We start from the raw sequence: 17,219 nt of genomic DNA on the forward strand, positions 1-17,219 counted from the left end.
GATTATTAATAGTTTGCAAATTTTCTGCAAATTAAAAAAGTATAGACAGATTTATACATTTTAATAATCTTAGGTAAAATGTTTTTGCAGTCTTATACTTGAAAACAATTATAATTTTTATCTTTTGATTTTCCTATTTCACTGATATTAAATAAAAATTAAGCTAAGTATACGGTTAAGGTTAGTGTGAATCCACAGACAATTTATGTGTTCTTAGAAACATGTTTAATTATAACCACTTCGAAAGTAACACAGATTTTCAAAAGTTTATTTTAAGTTTGAAGACTAGACAGAGTCATACTGATTTTACAACATCCTACATGATTTAAGTATATCTACAAAGAAAAAAACAACATTGGGATATCACACAGCTTGAAAGTTTACAAAAGTTATGTGTATCTTAGTTATTTCTGTCCTTACAGACACACCAGATGCCAGCATTCAATGTTATATCTCATAATTTGTTGTCTAGCAAAGATACAGTCATTAATACCTGGTCTTCAAAATTCATACCTATCTTTATGAAGACATTCACAAAGAGAAAGTCAACCCTAAAGTCAGAATTAGTGCCTGTGACAGATGGTTACACTGGAATATACATGAAATGGATATGTTGATAGCTAAGTCATTTGTAATTTCCTAAATCATACAATTAGCTTGTGATAATTATGTAATATAGCGAAGACTGGGTAATTTTTCTGTATTTCTGTATTTGCAAAATTTTGCTTGTAAACAAAATTCAGTTAAAATATAACGTTTCAGCTTGAAGCCGTGGATACAACTGACACAGACGCTGGACTTCCCAGTATTGTCGTTATTTTCTGTGTAAGCATCCTTTGCTGACAAACGCATGTGCACTGGGCATGCTATGTTGTGAGTAGCACAGTGAGCAGAGAGGTATGCAAGCAAGAGCAAAGCGTCCACTGACTTTCTAAACAGGAACAAATCCCATTAGTACCAACTCCTTGGGCAAACAAATTTTAAACAGGTATCAATAGATCAAAATTCAAAGTATCACATGAAGCCAAGAACAGTTTTGAAAAAGTATTTCAACACAAAATATTATTTATAATTTCTAGAATTTAGTATTAAAGATAAAGAATCTGCAAAGAAAAACACCTACAGATTTAGTAGTACCATCAGTAAGTGTTGCCCTTTTAGGACCTAAGTAATTCTATGTACTGCTATTTTAATTTAAAATACTATTTTAAACATTCTATGTTGATAATTTTAAACATTATTTAGGACAACAGTATTCAGGACATAGCACTTTTGTTTTTGGAAAATGTTGGTAAGTGTTCAGCATTTTATATACTGAAAATCAACAGGATTATTAACAAACCTGGTATAGTAAGCATGTGGGCATGGGGCAAACATTGGGCCTGACAGCCCCCACAGAGCAATGTATTTGCTGTCATTTAAAATGGCAATCTGATTGACTTTCTCTTTCAGTTCTTCACTGTGATTGAAGACCACTCCATAATTACATCATTGAGAGGTGCTGTGATCACATGGACAGACAGAACACGACAAAAGTGGCTTTCCTTGGGCAGCACACACAGTAAAGGGAAAAGGAAATAAGACACAGCAGTGTTTGCAGGACTTTAGCATTTCGTTTACATACCATCCTTTCTTTTCCTGAACGCTCCATTTAAAACTCCGATAATTCTATGTCTGGGCCTTATGTAATAAATACTTGTAAAGCTTATAAATTAGATGTGGAGGACATTTATGGAGGCAGCCTGAGCTTTAATTTGAGACATATGTTGATGATGCTGCCATTATCAATAACAAATTATTATGAGAATTGTTTATTTTTTTTCTAGGACGTTTGAAGCAAAAGAAATAGAAATCAATTTTCATCTTGAAAATGGTTTATGACTTTGTCATTAGTAAATGCATTGCTTCTCACCAATAATTATGCAATGTGCTTTCTCGAGAAGCTACCACTGATTTCAAACAGCACAGAAATTTTGTTTTCACAGGAAACGTGGAAATCTGCAAAGAAATGTTGAGAACACTTGGCCAAGCTGGGCAGCACGAGGCTCATGTACAATATCTTCAATATATAGAGAATGATTCTATTCTTTCAAAGAAATGAAGATTTAAATTCCAGGGTCATGATAGTTTTGTTCTTTTTCACTAAATGATAAGGGAGTCTCAGAAAAGGAAGCCTTAGGGAATGAGATAAGGCTTCCTTCAAACATGAAAATTCAGGTTAAATGTACTCATATTAAATATAGACCCATTTACTGATAACCAATCATGTTCAATGTATATTAATAGATGCTCCATGTACGTGAATAAACACAACACTTCCAGTTAAATACAGGGGGAAAATTCAATGAGAAAAATAATAGCCTATTTATGTCACATATAAATAATATAAACTTGAACATAAAGAACTTCCTTTTTTATTAGAAGTAAAGAAAATAAAAATAGAATTGTTATATTGATTGGTACTGCATATCATATAGTCTTCTCCAAATCTCTGTAATAAACACTAACAGTGTTAGGCACAGGGAAACCATCCAGATAATCCAATTCGTTACAGGAAAAAATCCTTATTGCTAAAATTGAATGTTTTATAAGTGTTGGTTGAACAGTAACCATGAAATCTCTCCTAACTCTTTCATCTGATAACTATGAGTTTCTTTAACTTTGCTGTAAAAGGAGGCCTTGCTTTGCCTACTATACTTCAGCCAATGTACATAATTCAGAGAACAAGGACAGTAATTCACAGAGAGGGTGATGTGACTTAAGAGAGTTGTGCAATAAAACAAAATTAAGTTATTGAAAAGGCAGGCTTAGACCCCCTTAAAAGACAGTTAGTAGCCTACCATAAATTTGAACACTTTTTCACGAGAAAAAGAGAACCCATTCAGTTTCCATCAGACTTTGCACAGTTCATTTCATGGAGATACTTGTCGGGAAATAAAGAAAAGCATGATGGGATGTGGAGTCCCTTCATTCTTCCTCTGTGCAGCCCAGCAGCTCTGACCGCAGAGTGATCCTTCCATACCAGGACCAAGGAAGGATCCTTATGTGTCGAGCGTAAATGGGAGGGTCGATGACGTTTTTCCTGTGAGTGTCGTTGTCAAAATTGCCTTGAAAAACCTAATAAAGAAGAACAAAGATGATTATTGAGTCCTTTCCCTCTGTAAGATTGTTCATTTTCTTATTTATAGTGCACATTGTACTTAAAATTAGTAACTTTTTTTAAATTTTTTTTTTTTTTTTTTTTTTTTTTTTTTAATTTGAGACAGGGTTTCTCTGTGTAGCCTTGGCTGTCCTGGAACTTGCTCTTAGACTACTCTGGCCTGAAACTCACAGAGATCTGCCTCCCTATGCCGCCCAAGTTCTGGGGTTAAAGGCATGTACTACCATTGCCTGGAACAATTTTATTTTTAAGAATTATATTACTTTATTATTTATTGTGTGGGATGCATAAAGTATGGGTATAATCAAGTGTATGAGTGTTTTTGGATGCATATGTGTGTGTGTGTGTGTGTGTGTGTGTGTATACTCATGTAAAGCAGAAGGCGGTATGGTGGTGATTAATAGAAACAACAGAGGTTAGAGAGATGGAACAGCAGTTAAGAACACTGAATACTCTTCAGGATCTGGGTTTGAGTCCCAGCACCTACATGCTGGCTAACAACCATCTGTAACTCCAGGTCCAGAGATCTAATGCCCTCTTCTTCAGGGTTCCACAGGCAACAGACACATATGTGGTGCACAGATACAAATGCATGTAAAAAAACATGCAAATATGATAATAATAATAATAATAATAATAATAATAATAATAATAAGCAACACACACAGCCCGAGTCCCTGAACCATAGCTAGGGTGAGGGGCAATGAAGTTAACACAGAAACAGAAACAGTGAAGCTGGGATGGAGGAAGGTTCTCTGCCAGGTACCAGTCTAGCACTTCAACTACCTTAGCAAGGTTTTCATGTACAGCACAGGAGGGTGAGTTAGCCAGCTGCTGAAAGAGGTCTCTGTACACAAGCCATCTCAGACTCTAAAGATTCCAGAGGAGGAAGCTCTGGTCTTTGCATGCACTGGTCAATCTTCCATTGACACTCAGGATCTCACACTCTTTCTTCCAAGGAGAGATTCACAGCCTCTCCTGAACTTGTCTCAAGTTAGCCCAGCCAATTATCCCATTGCTTCAGGTCTCGGGAGGTCTTGACATGGTCATGCCCATATCAAAACACACATTCACTTAGAGCCTCACACTTAGGGCTGCCTCCTCCCTCCCTGCAATAATAAATTTCAAAGAGAAGCAACGGAGACTATTTGGTTGTCTTTTTGCTGGTTCTACTGGAAGATCATTTGCCATGCACGGCAAATATAAAGTGCTGTTGCCATCTGGTAGGGCAATAACTGTTTAATTTGACAGAAAATATATCTTCATAGATTTTTTTTGAGTAGATACTTGCTGAATAAAAGGATACAGAGCAATGCTATATCTAGAATCTACCACCCTTGCATATCTAATTTGTATTTACTTAGTAGAATTTTAAAAAATTTTTGGTAAGGATTTGGCCTGTACTGACCAGGGAGGAACTCTTTATGGATTCAGATGTGTTACTGAGTAGCTGCACTTCTGTTAGCAAAATCTCTCTTGTTCAGAATATGGCATGTAAACAAAATTCTTGTGATAAGTTGTCACGTCAAACAACAGTAGACAGGAGTATATCCTTTCATTTGCTGGCATTTTCTAACATATGCAGCTGGATTCTGTTGACATAAAATTTTACAATTAAATATGAGATCCAACATCCAAGCTTAGCCGGGCGGTGGTGGCGCACGCCTTTAATCCCAGCACTCGGGAGGCAGAGCCAGGCGGATCTTTGTGAGTTCGAGGCCAGCCTGGACTACCAAGTGAGTCCCAGGAAAGGCTCAAAGCTACACAGAGAAACCCTGTCTCGAAAAACCAAAAAAAAAAAAAAAAAACAACATCCAAGCTATCAGTCTGCTGAAGAACTTAATGTCTTCGTTTGAAATAATTGAGTTTAAATTTATTAATGTGCATTGCAAAACCTGTAATAGTTTAAAATGAAGTGTTATGTTACTTCATGGAAAAGAAATACAGAAAAAGATAATTTCCTTTTAAATTTCCACTCCTTGGTACAGATTTCTATAAGGAGCTGTAAAGCCTCCAAATTATAAATTATTAACTATATTTAGTTTCTTATAAGATGAAATACATCAATCGTGAAACTGATTGCAGCTATGAAATTTCTGATGTAATGTGTAAAAATCACAGATATTTGGACATTCAGTTTAACAGTAAGTGAAGTTTGATAATACAGGGTAATCTCTAAAATTTGTGACTATTAGAAAACTGCCACATTTATATTACAATCATCTAAACCTTAGTCAGCTAGTTCTGAAAACACAGGATATTTTTAAAGGCTTCACAGTAAGGATGGCACAGAGCACAAAGCACGCAAAGCATGAACTTGCTCATTTTCAGGGGACATCTTGTTCTTGTTGTGCAAACATGTCACACATGTCCTGTTTCCTGGTCTCTAGCACAGTAGACCTTGCTAAGAATGCAATTTCAATGTTTTATCTGGGAAAGCAAGGCAAACACAACACTTCTGATTGAGTTAATAAAATCTGTGAGTATTCCAGGAATATGTGTTTCAGATACCCACTGTAAGCAGGATCTGAAAAGATTGAAATATGGATTCTCCACAAACAAGGGGAAACACTTAAATGAGAGAGCTGCAGTGTGATTTGCAAATTTTTGGAAAAACTATGTGCAAGTTTGAGTTAAGGCAGGATGCTAACTGGCTTACAACAGGTTTGCAGTTATCTCGAACATGATAATGCTTAGGGGATCTCTCAAGCATTTCCTAACATAAGGGACCTCAAGTAAAAGTTACTCAAGGCGCCTTGAACAGGCTTCCATAACTGTAACCTAAGAGAAGCAAAAGGGAGGAAAGGGACAATTCTCTAAGCATGGATGAGTTTCAGAATTTTGTTTTCCATGCTAAACTCTTCTGTGATGCTAGTTAAAATTCAAATCAGATTCTGCTGGGGATTCTGCCTCAGCGCAGGCAATAATATCATATAAAATGTGACAATAAAATGCTCCCCCCCGAGCAACAGTTTTTATGTTTTTAAGATGAGATTGTCTTTGGTTTCTCCAGACCAATATCTATTAGACAACTGCATACATCAATTGTAAGAAGCCATCAAGCAGTGTGGAGGAAATCGAGAATATTCTTCGTGAGACGGTCAGAAAGTCTGGGTTTACCTTAGTGTTTGTGTTGTTGTTGTTGTCCTGAGACCAGATCTGTCTATGTGACCCTGACTGGTCCTGCCAAAAGCAGTTTTGCCAAGAACTCCCAGGTTCTAGGATTACCAGTGTGCAGTACTACTATGTCTGTCATGATATATATTTTTGTGTGTATATATGTGTGCGTGTATGTGTGTGTGTGTGTGTGTGTGTGTGTGTGTGTGTGTGTGTCTGCCTCTCTGTATGCCTCTCTGTTTGTCTGTCTGCCTCTCTGTCTGTCTGTCTGTCTCTCTGTTTGTCTGTCTGACTCTGTCTGTCTGTCTGCCTCTATATTTGGGGGCAAAGGAGGGGCACGCATATTCATGTGGAGGTCAGAGGACAACCTGTGAAAGTTGGTTCTCTCTTTCCACCATGCCCTTCCTGGGTATGGAATGCAGAACATCTGGTGTTGTGTAGTAAGGGCCCTCAACTGCTGAGCTCCCTCGCTGACCCTGCCTGCACCCTTTCTATATTTCCCATGAGACGCTGACCTAACTCTGCTACGTTACAGTTTAATAGGGAAGATATGCATTTAGATAGCTTGAAAGTCTCTACTTCTTAAATTAAGACTTTATACATCATCATTTCTCTCCCAACTCCTTCTGTGCCTCCTCCCATAACTTCCTCTCAAATTCATGACCTTTCCTTTAATTATTATTGATAGATATGCAACACTAAAGGGACTAAGGGCGTTTTTTTTTTTAATTTTTGTTCTTGTTTTTTTTTTTTTTTGTGTGTGTGTGTGAAAGTTTATAATTTGCTTAGAAATTCTCCTCAACCTATTGATCCAGTGTTTTATTGTCAATGACAGCAGATGTTTGACCAACAAAAGAAAAAAATTCTTTCATGCAAGTGGTGTGACAATTAACTAACAGACATGATATAAACAAAAGAAAGAATCAGGCACCCCTGATATGATATTTTGATCAATGCAAATTTATTATTAAAGAAACCCAACTTTTTCAGATTTTTTCTTGTTTGTAATTTTCCATTGTATTACTTCTAAAAAGGATATTAAACTAAAACTAAAAATTTATATTAATATTTATTTTATTCAGTCCTTGGCATTGTAAATGTTTATAATGGGATTTGTAAAAAGTTTTTATCTATTTAAAAATAATGGAAACTTAATGGACATTAGAATTTAAATATCTGTTTCATAAAGTAACTATGTACACATGAGCATAAAATTTGGTTTTTGCATGACCTCTAGTTCACATGCTTGTTGGAGTGAGCTCAAAATCATTAAATTGTTGTTATATGCTTAAGATTATTAATTATATATGGCTGGGCAGTGGTGGCACACGCCTTTAATCCCAGCACTCGGGAGGCAGAGGCAGGCAGATCTTTGTGAGTTCAAGGCCAGCCTGGGCTACAGAGTGAATTCTAGGACAGGCTCCAAAGCTACACAGAGCAGCCCTGTCTTGAAAAACAAAAAACAAAAACAAAACAAAAAATTAATTATAAACTTAATGTTATATGCTTATATGCTTAATTGTGTGAATATTTTTGTGTTTTTTCAAAAGTTTAGAGTTTCAAACTGAATTAAATCATAGAATTTAAATGTTTTAAAGTCATAAAAATTTTGTAGTAGTAGAATGTACAAATCAAGTTAAAAGAAAAAATTTTAATTAACATAATGTTTAGTACTGAGATTTCAGTGTCTCTCATTGTAAAACTTATTGACAGTAGTCTAGAAAAATCTATAATTAATTTAGTTTCTATATTCCTATCATCACATTCCAAAAATTAAAAATAAATTTAAGTACAAAGATAAATAATTTATTAATTGTATAAATGCATATTTTCAAAAAATAAGCTTTAAAAGTATGAAACTTCTGGCACTGGTTGGGTTGTAAAATTTGCAACCAAAATCTGATTCTTTTAGAATAGACTCCAACTATTACTCAGGAAATTCAATTTTCTAAGGAAATTTTCCAGCATCCTAAAACCATTTCATGATTGAGTGGCCATTGCATCCTTTTTGAAGGCTTCCTTTGCAATCAATTCCAGTAACCCAATGAAACTCGGTAATAAAATTAGTCTAAATACAAACGCATTCTTTCAGTATAATAAGGAAATAAGAATCTACACTCCAGGTAAGTTCCAATATGTTAGGAAATGTCTCTTTGTAAAATAGAGCATAATGAGAAACCCTTCTAAGAGGTTCCGATCACTAGTCTGCACAAGAAGGAGCCGAGTATCAGGGAGAAGCCTGCACTATAGGATATCCTAACAATGCTGGAGCAAGCATACACTTCGACACATGAGAAACAAAGCTGTTGAAGCACCTCCCATCTTAGCTCAGCCAGGTTGGAACTACTGCCCTCCATAGCCGCAGGTGAAATAACTGCCACATGATACACCCTATTAGGCAGTGACTATTTCTGTGTATGAGGCAAAGCAGATTAAACTGAACGTATACATAGACTTCCTCTAAAGCCAGGGGCGTAAGTTTATACATCTCAGTTTCAGAAAATGCGCAAGTAGTAGTAGGTAAGAAGTCAGGTAGAAAATATTGTATTTTTGTATTAACCACTAGCTCTATCATAATCAGTTTATTTTTCTCTCCACCAAAAAGTCATCTCACTATTTTTGTAAGTGTGGTGTATTAAAGTACATCTTTTTTTGTCTGTAATCTATTCATGTGTGCTATTTGAAACAGTTAACTAAAATTTCTTTTAGTCGGTGTCTCTTCAGCAGAATTTAGGAATAGAGGAGATACTACTTTCTTAGTGGTTATAGATGAAGTCCTTTTTAGGGATACACCAGTTCAGTGTCGTATAGTTGCAGGTGCATTAAAAGATTCACCTACCCCGAGAGAATTCTGGCCTTTACTTTAGCTCCTGTGAGGTCACCTGTAAACCTTTGGAAAGTCCTGTCACATGAAATGTTTTGGTGCTCCTGTGGGGTACGGGACACGTTAAATAGTCCATGCTAGCACTGTTATTTACAGTGGGAGTTTGGGTCAGCTTCATCACTGAATGAGTGTCCTGGTCTATGATGCATATGTCACTTCATTTGTTGAATCTCTCTCCACATCCTTTCACTATCATAAGTGAATTTTGAGCACAGCATTCTGAAACACATTCTGTGTATATTTTGAGTGACTATTAAGATCTCAGGGTGGTCTTTGGGACATATGGAGAATCCTAACATCTATGTTGAATGATATAGACAGGCACAGGCTTCCAAGAAGGATGTTTAATATTTTTAATATTAATAATTGCAATAAGGGAGTCCAGTTCCAGAAAGCATTGTATTTAAGACTTTCCCAGTACCCAGGACAGCCTACAACAGATTTTTACAGTTCAAAACTAACTTGTCCTTATTCTCTGAATAAATTCTGGTATTGCAATCTAGTGGCATTTATTTACTTTTACTCTTAGATAAACAATCTAAAAACTCTTCTCTGAGGATCTATCTTATATTCCTTATATTCACACTTTTATTTTTAACTTATAGATGATGTTTATCATTATGGATACAAACCATATATATTATATACATATATATGTATATGTATCTCCCATATATATATATATATATATATATATATATATATATATATATATATATATATCCAGTAGCTAGAAACCCTTATCCTTTTCAATACTTTGGTTAAAAAGAATTCACTATCTTTATATGCCTATATTTCTTTAATATATTTTACAAGAGTGAATAAATTTCTCTAGGACTATTACTTTGGCCATTTCTTCAGGTTTAATTTGAAATCACAGTTCTCTGAGAACCACAGAACATGGTGATACATAAAAAACGTTCTGCATCACGGTTCACGCTGGATACCACCTTTTATCTGTGTCCCCTTCAGGGTGATACTTTGTTCCATGAGCTCCTTTACAAACAGAGATCCCACTTGCCCCAGAGATTTGTGTGCGTCTCAAGCTCTCAATGAAATTATACGAGGCTCTCACACTGCCTGTCCAGAGATTTAGTTTCAAAGGCCCAGGTGTAGAAAATTTTGACTTTAAGAAGAACGTGAACAGAAAGACCTCAGGACCAATTTTTGCAGATTTCCTCCAGTGCAGAAATTATTTTAAATCGCAAATAAACAAGTGGATTTTCCAGGAAGTTATGTGTACTCTGAGTGCTGCTCCCAAGCCTTTCCTTGAGGCGCTAATATTTGCATTTTATTGTACTTATGTAAAAAGGAAGGGTTTTTGTTTTTATTTTTACTTCAGGCAGCTTGACATTTTATTGGACTGACGTGTCCTTGTAGCGTGCTCTGACTACATGCAAAACTCCTATTACACTGCAAGATTTCAAAACCAAAAAAAAAAAAAAGAACAAACAAACAAAAAACTAAGCCACACATTTAATGCCCACTTAGAACCCCTGCAGTGAGCGTGACTTTCACTATTTTGCTATTTCTGTGAGATTGTATTTTCTTTTTAACATGAACCAATAGATATTCCAGTAACAGCTGATGAACAGTTTACTCATGTATTGTCCCTTTTGTATACTCCAGGTTTTGTCCTTTCATTGTTTTTCAAAGTTGCACACATTCTCCTTTCTTCTCACATAATTGACATGTCAACTGCTTGGCTGACAGCTAATTCTTGACTGGGAAACGGAGCTCCATGGTGACTGTCAGAATTCCTTCTCTCAGAGTTTAAGATTATTCATAAAGAAAAGGGAAATGGCATGGCATTGACAGTGTTTTTGAGAACTTGAAGTTTTACGATCTTTCATGGAAATATTTCATTCCTAATTGTGTAATAATAAGCAATAAACTATCTTCAGTTTATAGCAAACTCTCTGTTCCTGTCAAAGTAGATGTTTGGGTTCTTATCCTATTGTGAATAACAGGATTATGTAGTAATTTCTAAAACTTGCTCAAATGAGAGGCAAAATGGACAGGAGCTACTTCCATCCTTTCTGGGAACAGTTTTCATATGTATGCTTGGCTTCAGATATCCAGAGAACATAGGGTTTTCTCCCTCCTCCTCTCGCTGCCTCCTAATAGGATGATGCTATGTACCCAGCTTGGCCTGAAACTCACAATCCCCCTGCCTCTGCCTCATGAGTCTAGAGAGTGCTGGGATTACAGGTATGCACACCAAGTCCAGCTAGATAGTGTTTTGAAGAGATCCCAATGAACTTCACTAAGAAATTCAGACTCTGCATTTTGTTAGGTTGTGGTTTTCTTTATCATCTCTGTCAGTCACAAGGAGAAGTTTCCTTGAAGAAGAGTGAGTACTAAACTTCTCTGCGGGCATAAGGACAAATGTTCAGAATGTAGTCAGGGATTATGCCAGTATCCATGACACGGTTAAACTCTAACGTTATATAGACTGAGCAGGCATATACATATATATTCATGTCCTGGAATTAATGAAAGAGGACATAAATTTGAAAAAAAAGCAAGGAGATATATGCGAGGGTATGGGGGGAGGAAAAAAGAAGGGAGAAATGATGTAATTACAATATAATTTCAAAAATAGAAGAAACTGAAAGACAGAAACTCATACTCCACTTTGTTATTAAGTTGGTGACCCCAGAACAAAGACCCAGGGAAACAGTAGATTAAAACACACGCTTTACTGCCGTGGTCCCTCTTCTAAACCTTCTGGCATTTAGAATGCTCACTCTAAAAGTCAGCAGATAGAGCACATCACCATATTTAACTTCTTTTATGATGAAAGCTGCCTTAAGTAACAAGAATGCTCTAGGAAATATATCATATAGGATGATAGCCTATAAAGATTTATGAAACATAAAATATTCCATTCTAAACTCTGGCTATATATTTAAACTATCTGCCTTCTGGCACTGGGGTATCACTGTCATACAAAATATTCCTACAGAAAAGGAATAGTTTTGGAAAATCATCTGCTTTTCAAAAATATCTCCAAAAGATATTATCAGGACCAGTCAGAGAAAAAGAACATCTTTATTTTTCATTTTACACCAGTAATGTAGAAATAGTTTTCTTCTTTTCTTTGAAAGGACAGAGCAACCTGGCTCTCCACTGAAGCCCCAAGCTCATCTCTCAGAGTCTCTTAAATCACAACAGGTATTTCCCATTTCATCATCAGAACAATTTGTGGACCGTTTCCAGCCCTCCACATCAGATAAAATACAAATGATATGACAGTGGAGAAATGGATGCTGTTTTCGCCATTCTCACCTGACATTGGTAGCCTTTTCTTCCCTTCAATTCTCTTTGAAGAGTTTCACCCTATCTTGGTAAGCGCTAACAAAATACAGTGCTGTGTGTTTGAACATAGAAGTGATTGAAGCGTGCAGCCATGTTCCTTCTAGGCCGGATGGTACTTAAAGATGAAATATTACAGAGTAAGAGACTATCTTCCAGCTTTTGGTAGCCAAGTGGGATGTGAGCATTGCACTGGAGTGTGGATATGTGGATGTACCTGTGCATTTTGCCCAGGAACATGCAGAAGGTGTTCTCTCTTATCTGCCCTAAGCTTTCTCATGAAAGCACAAGGTACAGGTGAAAAAAAAATCTAAGGAATTTGTAATGGAGAAAAGCTGGCAAAATCAAGTATTTATAATATAGTTACATTTAAAAATTCATGTTTATCTGAATCCAGTGTATCTAAGTATGCCGTCATTGTGTTGACTCAATTTGGTAAACCTAACAGAGTACGTTCTTCCCTAAGCTGAGCAGGTCTTGCTTTGGTCTGAAGTGAATCTTGCATCTGTTTGTTGGGGAACTGAGGGTAAGCTGATTATTGAAATATACGTGGTAGCAGAAAAAAAAGTCAACTTTGCTGGATCTTACAGGCATTAACAGAGTACTATGAAAATGAAGAAAAGAAACACAGTACAATTTTTTATGTGAAAGTAATAACTTATTTTAATTGGTATAATCTATTCAGTGTCTCACTTGTGGATAAAGTTATTTTCTTTCAAGATTTATTAGAAGGTAGGGCATAAGATCTTGTCCTCCATCTCCTGAGCTCTTCAGGGATGCTGTGTTTCCATATTCAGATGACCCCAGGTTTATCTTTGCTCAGTGATTTATAAAAATCAAGGTTGTGTTCCAGTAGTGGAAACGGTTACTTTTTTATTGTTTTGTAACTTTATTATTTAAGAAAACCTATTGCAAATAAACTAAAAAAATCATACAGTAAAATTAACTGGACCAAAAGTCTATACAAATAAGTGAACTACACAGTTACAATCCATGTTCAGAACAGACGCTGTGGAGCTTCATGTTAAATGTGACACTTTGGTATTGAGTATTTTTTTTTACACTCATCTACCATCAAAACCAAAAAAATCCATGACAGCAAAAACCGGATGACAATGAGAGATGTACTGCCTTTTTAAAAGAGCCCCAGAGGGTAAGTCAGGCCATATATGTTCCAAAGGCATGGTATACAATTGGTATATTACAAATGTATACATTGTTGATAAATTTTCTATTGGCAATTTTAAAAAGTAAAGGAAATATATGAAAAGACCCTAAATGAGTGATTTTATATGGTATGGAAGATTTAGGGATCCTTTTACAGTTGCCATTAACATGGACACATAACAAGTTGCTTTTATTCTTTTTGAGACAGAGATTATAAAAAGCCAGAAGAATAGCACATTAATTAATCCATTTCGAAAATGTTGAGAAAAGGCTTTTAATTGCTGAACATATTGCTTCTGATGGCGTGTTAGTGGATAATAAAAGTGGCATATGTACCACATAGAACTAATGTCCTTGAGCACTTTTTAGCCTCAAATTATATCACATCGTTAATATTTAGTTTTCGGCGATGGTTTTGTTCTGAAATAAGGATCAGAGTGTTTATTGCCTGTGTTTTTGTCAACAGTTCTCATTCCAGAAGCAAGGATGTGGGTTCTTTCAAAGTCAGATTGGCCAGTTACTCATCTTCTGCATATGAAAGTTCACACTATATAGGTGTTAGCTTGTTTCTCAATAAAAAGAGTAACAGTTTTCTTCCAGTTAGTGTTTCCTACCTACATTAGGTTCTCTACGGTCTGTCATTCATAATAACATTCATTAATTTAAATAATCTATTGAGGTTGCTAATCCTGACTATTCTGTTGGGGGCCCATCACTAATAAGTATTTGAATATGCCAACATTTTAAGTCAAAGATAGGTTCATAATAGGGATAACTATTCCTCATGATAGTAGCACAAGCATAATCAGGACTGAATAATGAATAACATCTTCTGTTAAAAAATATTGTCACTATGTTACTATGTAGTTATGTCTAATAATATGTAAGAAGAACCTGAGGAGAAGATGCTCAAAATTTTGAATATCGGCATGTTTATTGACTTATCATGAGTAAAGTATTAAAAAAATAGTTTTTTTTTATTTACCTGTTTGATTTCGAAAGAGAGAGAGTGAGAGAAAGAAGGCATGGATTTGGGTGGGTGGGGCTGTGGGCAGGATCTAGGAGGAATTGGGGAGGAGAAATCCTGATCAAATTATCTTGTATGAAAACAGTATGTTTTCAATAAGAGAAATAATTACAAAAATATACAAAATGAAAAGTAAATAATTTTTTGACATTTGAGGATTTGGGAAATTAATAAAATAATCTGTGTAAAAATCAAACTTTTCATTATTGTTATTCATAAGCATTTTTCATTTATGCTGCTAAAGTTTTTCATATGCTTATGAAAACATCTGTTAGCAAGACAAAACACATGATTTCAGATTTTAGGATAGTTTATCAAATACTCCAAAAGAAAAGTTCTGGGTCATGGGAAGCATAAAATAATTTCTCAGGGGTTCATATCACTAAATATGAATGACATCATTATGCCCAGCCCAACTCACCCAAACCAAACTCCAGTTTATGGATTTTGTGTCTGGTGTTTGTTTCTAGGATTGTGTTTCATTAGCACCTTTAATTTATTCTGTTTCACTTATTTGTTTTTATTTTCAAGAATGTTTTTGTTGGTTTGCTTTTTGTAGAAAGAAGGTTAAAAAATCTAAATGCTGACAAGAAAATTAAACTTTTCATTTGTTACAAACAGTTATCTGTTTTATATCACTGGTCTTTTCTTTTAGAGAGCCTAGAACAGAATACAAAGGATTCTCCTAGGAAACTTGAAATCCACTTATGAATTATAACTAGCTTTCCATGATGTCTACAAATAAATTGAATGGCTCTTTGTAAATTCATGAGTTCCTTACAAGAAAGTGGCCTCTTGCTTGTCCCTGTGGCCAGCTTGTCACTCTTGTTAGTTTGTTATTTCCATCATCCAGAATGCTGTTCCATGCGACAGCTGTGATTCTAGGAGGCACTGTTAACCCTCTTTCTTAATTTTATCTTGTCTGCCCCGTGTCCTGCTCTCTGTGTCCTTTCCTGCTCTTCAAGCTTTCTCCAACCTGGATTCAAGAGCATACAACTTTGGCTAAGCCGAGCTGTCTGTTTGCATTTGGATTTGCATCCTGTTTTCTATGCTGGGCTTGACCCTGGACCTGCTTTTCAGCATTGCTTCTGATGAGTGAGTCCCCATCTTGTCTTTGCACATGTTAACAGTGTAACGAGGCGCTGGTTATGAATTTAAATTTGGTCAAATGGCTTATCACTTTCCCAGTCCATTAGGACAATTTTGATCTAGAAACCCATTTTCACTCAGTTAAATCATCTCCTCTATTGGAGGATATTCCTCTCTAGTTGTGTCCCTCTTAGTTATAGGCTTTAGAAATTGACAGGTATTGTACTATCATAGGAGAGTGCATTTAAAAGTTGTATGTATGCAACAGAAGTCTATTAAGATCTATGTTTAGACAATATAGGGATATTGAGTGCAATTCAGCTATAACATGGCTGACAATGGACATGGGGGTGGACTATGAGTCAGCACAATATGGTGACATCAAATGTTTGTCAAACCCCCAAATCAACACTGATATGTTGGTAATAACATTGTTTCTGGCAGAATGCCACTTTTTTGTCGGACTGTCCAATGGCCTTGAGGTGAGATGCTAGAGTCTTCGCCTTCACCAGTCTGCCAGTGTGTATCTGCCTGGAGATCTGGGTGGCTAATTCCATATGGCCTGTATCCTGGTATGTGTATTGGTCTATGCCTCTGTATATGTGGCCAGTAACTCTGTATATGCAGCTGGCATGTGCCTGGGTGCCCCCTGGCATCTGTCTGCCTGGAGTCTTTTGTGCTATTGAATATGTATGACTTCTCTGCCTATAGACTCTCAATGTCATCAGTTTCCAGGCATCCTGCTCCCCCTCCTTTCCTGGATTCAAAGCTTAGACTTCACAAGGTATTACTATGTTTCCTTGAATTTGACTTTCTGTCTTTCAGTTCAGTAGACTACCTCTCCCCCATTCCTCTGTTAAAATCTTAACCCACAAGGTGACACTATGAGGAGATAGGGGCAGAAATAAGAGAATTGAAGGGATTCATTCTTTTATTTTAAAAGCCACAGAGAGTGTGTTTGTTCCTTGTGCTGGGAAATGGTACCATTGATTAATAATTGATTAATCAGAAAGTTTATCTTTCCAGATGCTAAAACTTCTAATGCCTTGATTTTGAAGTTTCCAACACCTAAAACTCAGAAATAAAGTTCTGCTTTATATAATCTCACCAGATTATGAGACATGTTGTTTACTTATTTAATTTATTTATATAGGCATGGTCTCATTCTGTAATACAGGTTGATTATATCATGATATAGTTTTACAATAGCCGAGTCAGATTACACTCTTAGACTCCATGTTTACACTCATTGTTTTCTCACTGTCTATTATCAGCATTTAGGCAGCTTTGATGAGCTCAGTTAATAGTACAACTGCACTTATTTAAAACCTTCAGTCCTATGCCATCATTATTGCCAGCAGCATCAGGCCACAGTGTTAGCAAGTAGCTGCTCCTATCCATTCCTAGCCGTAATTGTTAATTGTTTGATATAATCTAAAACCAAAAAAGTACCAGCT

The 17,219-nt window shown here is 36.0% G+C and overlaps 1 protein-coding gene across 2 annotated transcripts in view; it reads right to left on the reverse strand.

The window, feature by feature from the left end:
- Nucleotides 1-1,170: 1,170 nt before the first annotated feature.
- Edil3 (EGF like repeats and discoidin domains 3) overlaps nt 1,171-17,219 on the reverse strand; it is a 475,251-nt gene continuing 459,202 nt past the window's right edge. For both annotated transcript variants that reach the window (XM_059276638.1, XM_059276637.1), the window contains one exon: nt 1,171-3,117. In XM_059276638.1, the coding sequence (XP_059132621.1) occupies nt 2,968-3,117 (150 nt within the window). In that variant the 3' untranslated portion in view covers nt 1,171-2,967. The remainder of the gene's footprint in view (nt 3,118-17,219) is intronic.

Source organism: Peromyscus eremicus, chromosome 11 (genome assembly GCF_949786415.1).
Source record: "Peromyscus eremicus chromosome 11, PerEre_H2_v1, whole genome shotgun sequence".
In the NCBI taxonomy this organism is placed as follows: domain Eukaryota; kingdom Metazoa; phylum Chordata; class Mammalia; order Rodentia; family Cricetidae; genus Peromyscus; species Peromyscus eremicus.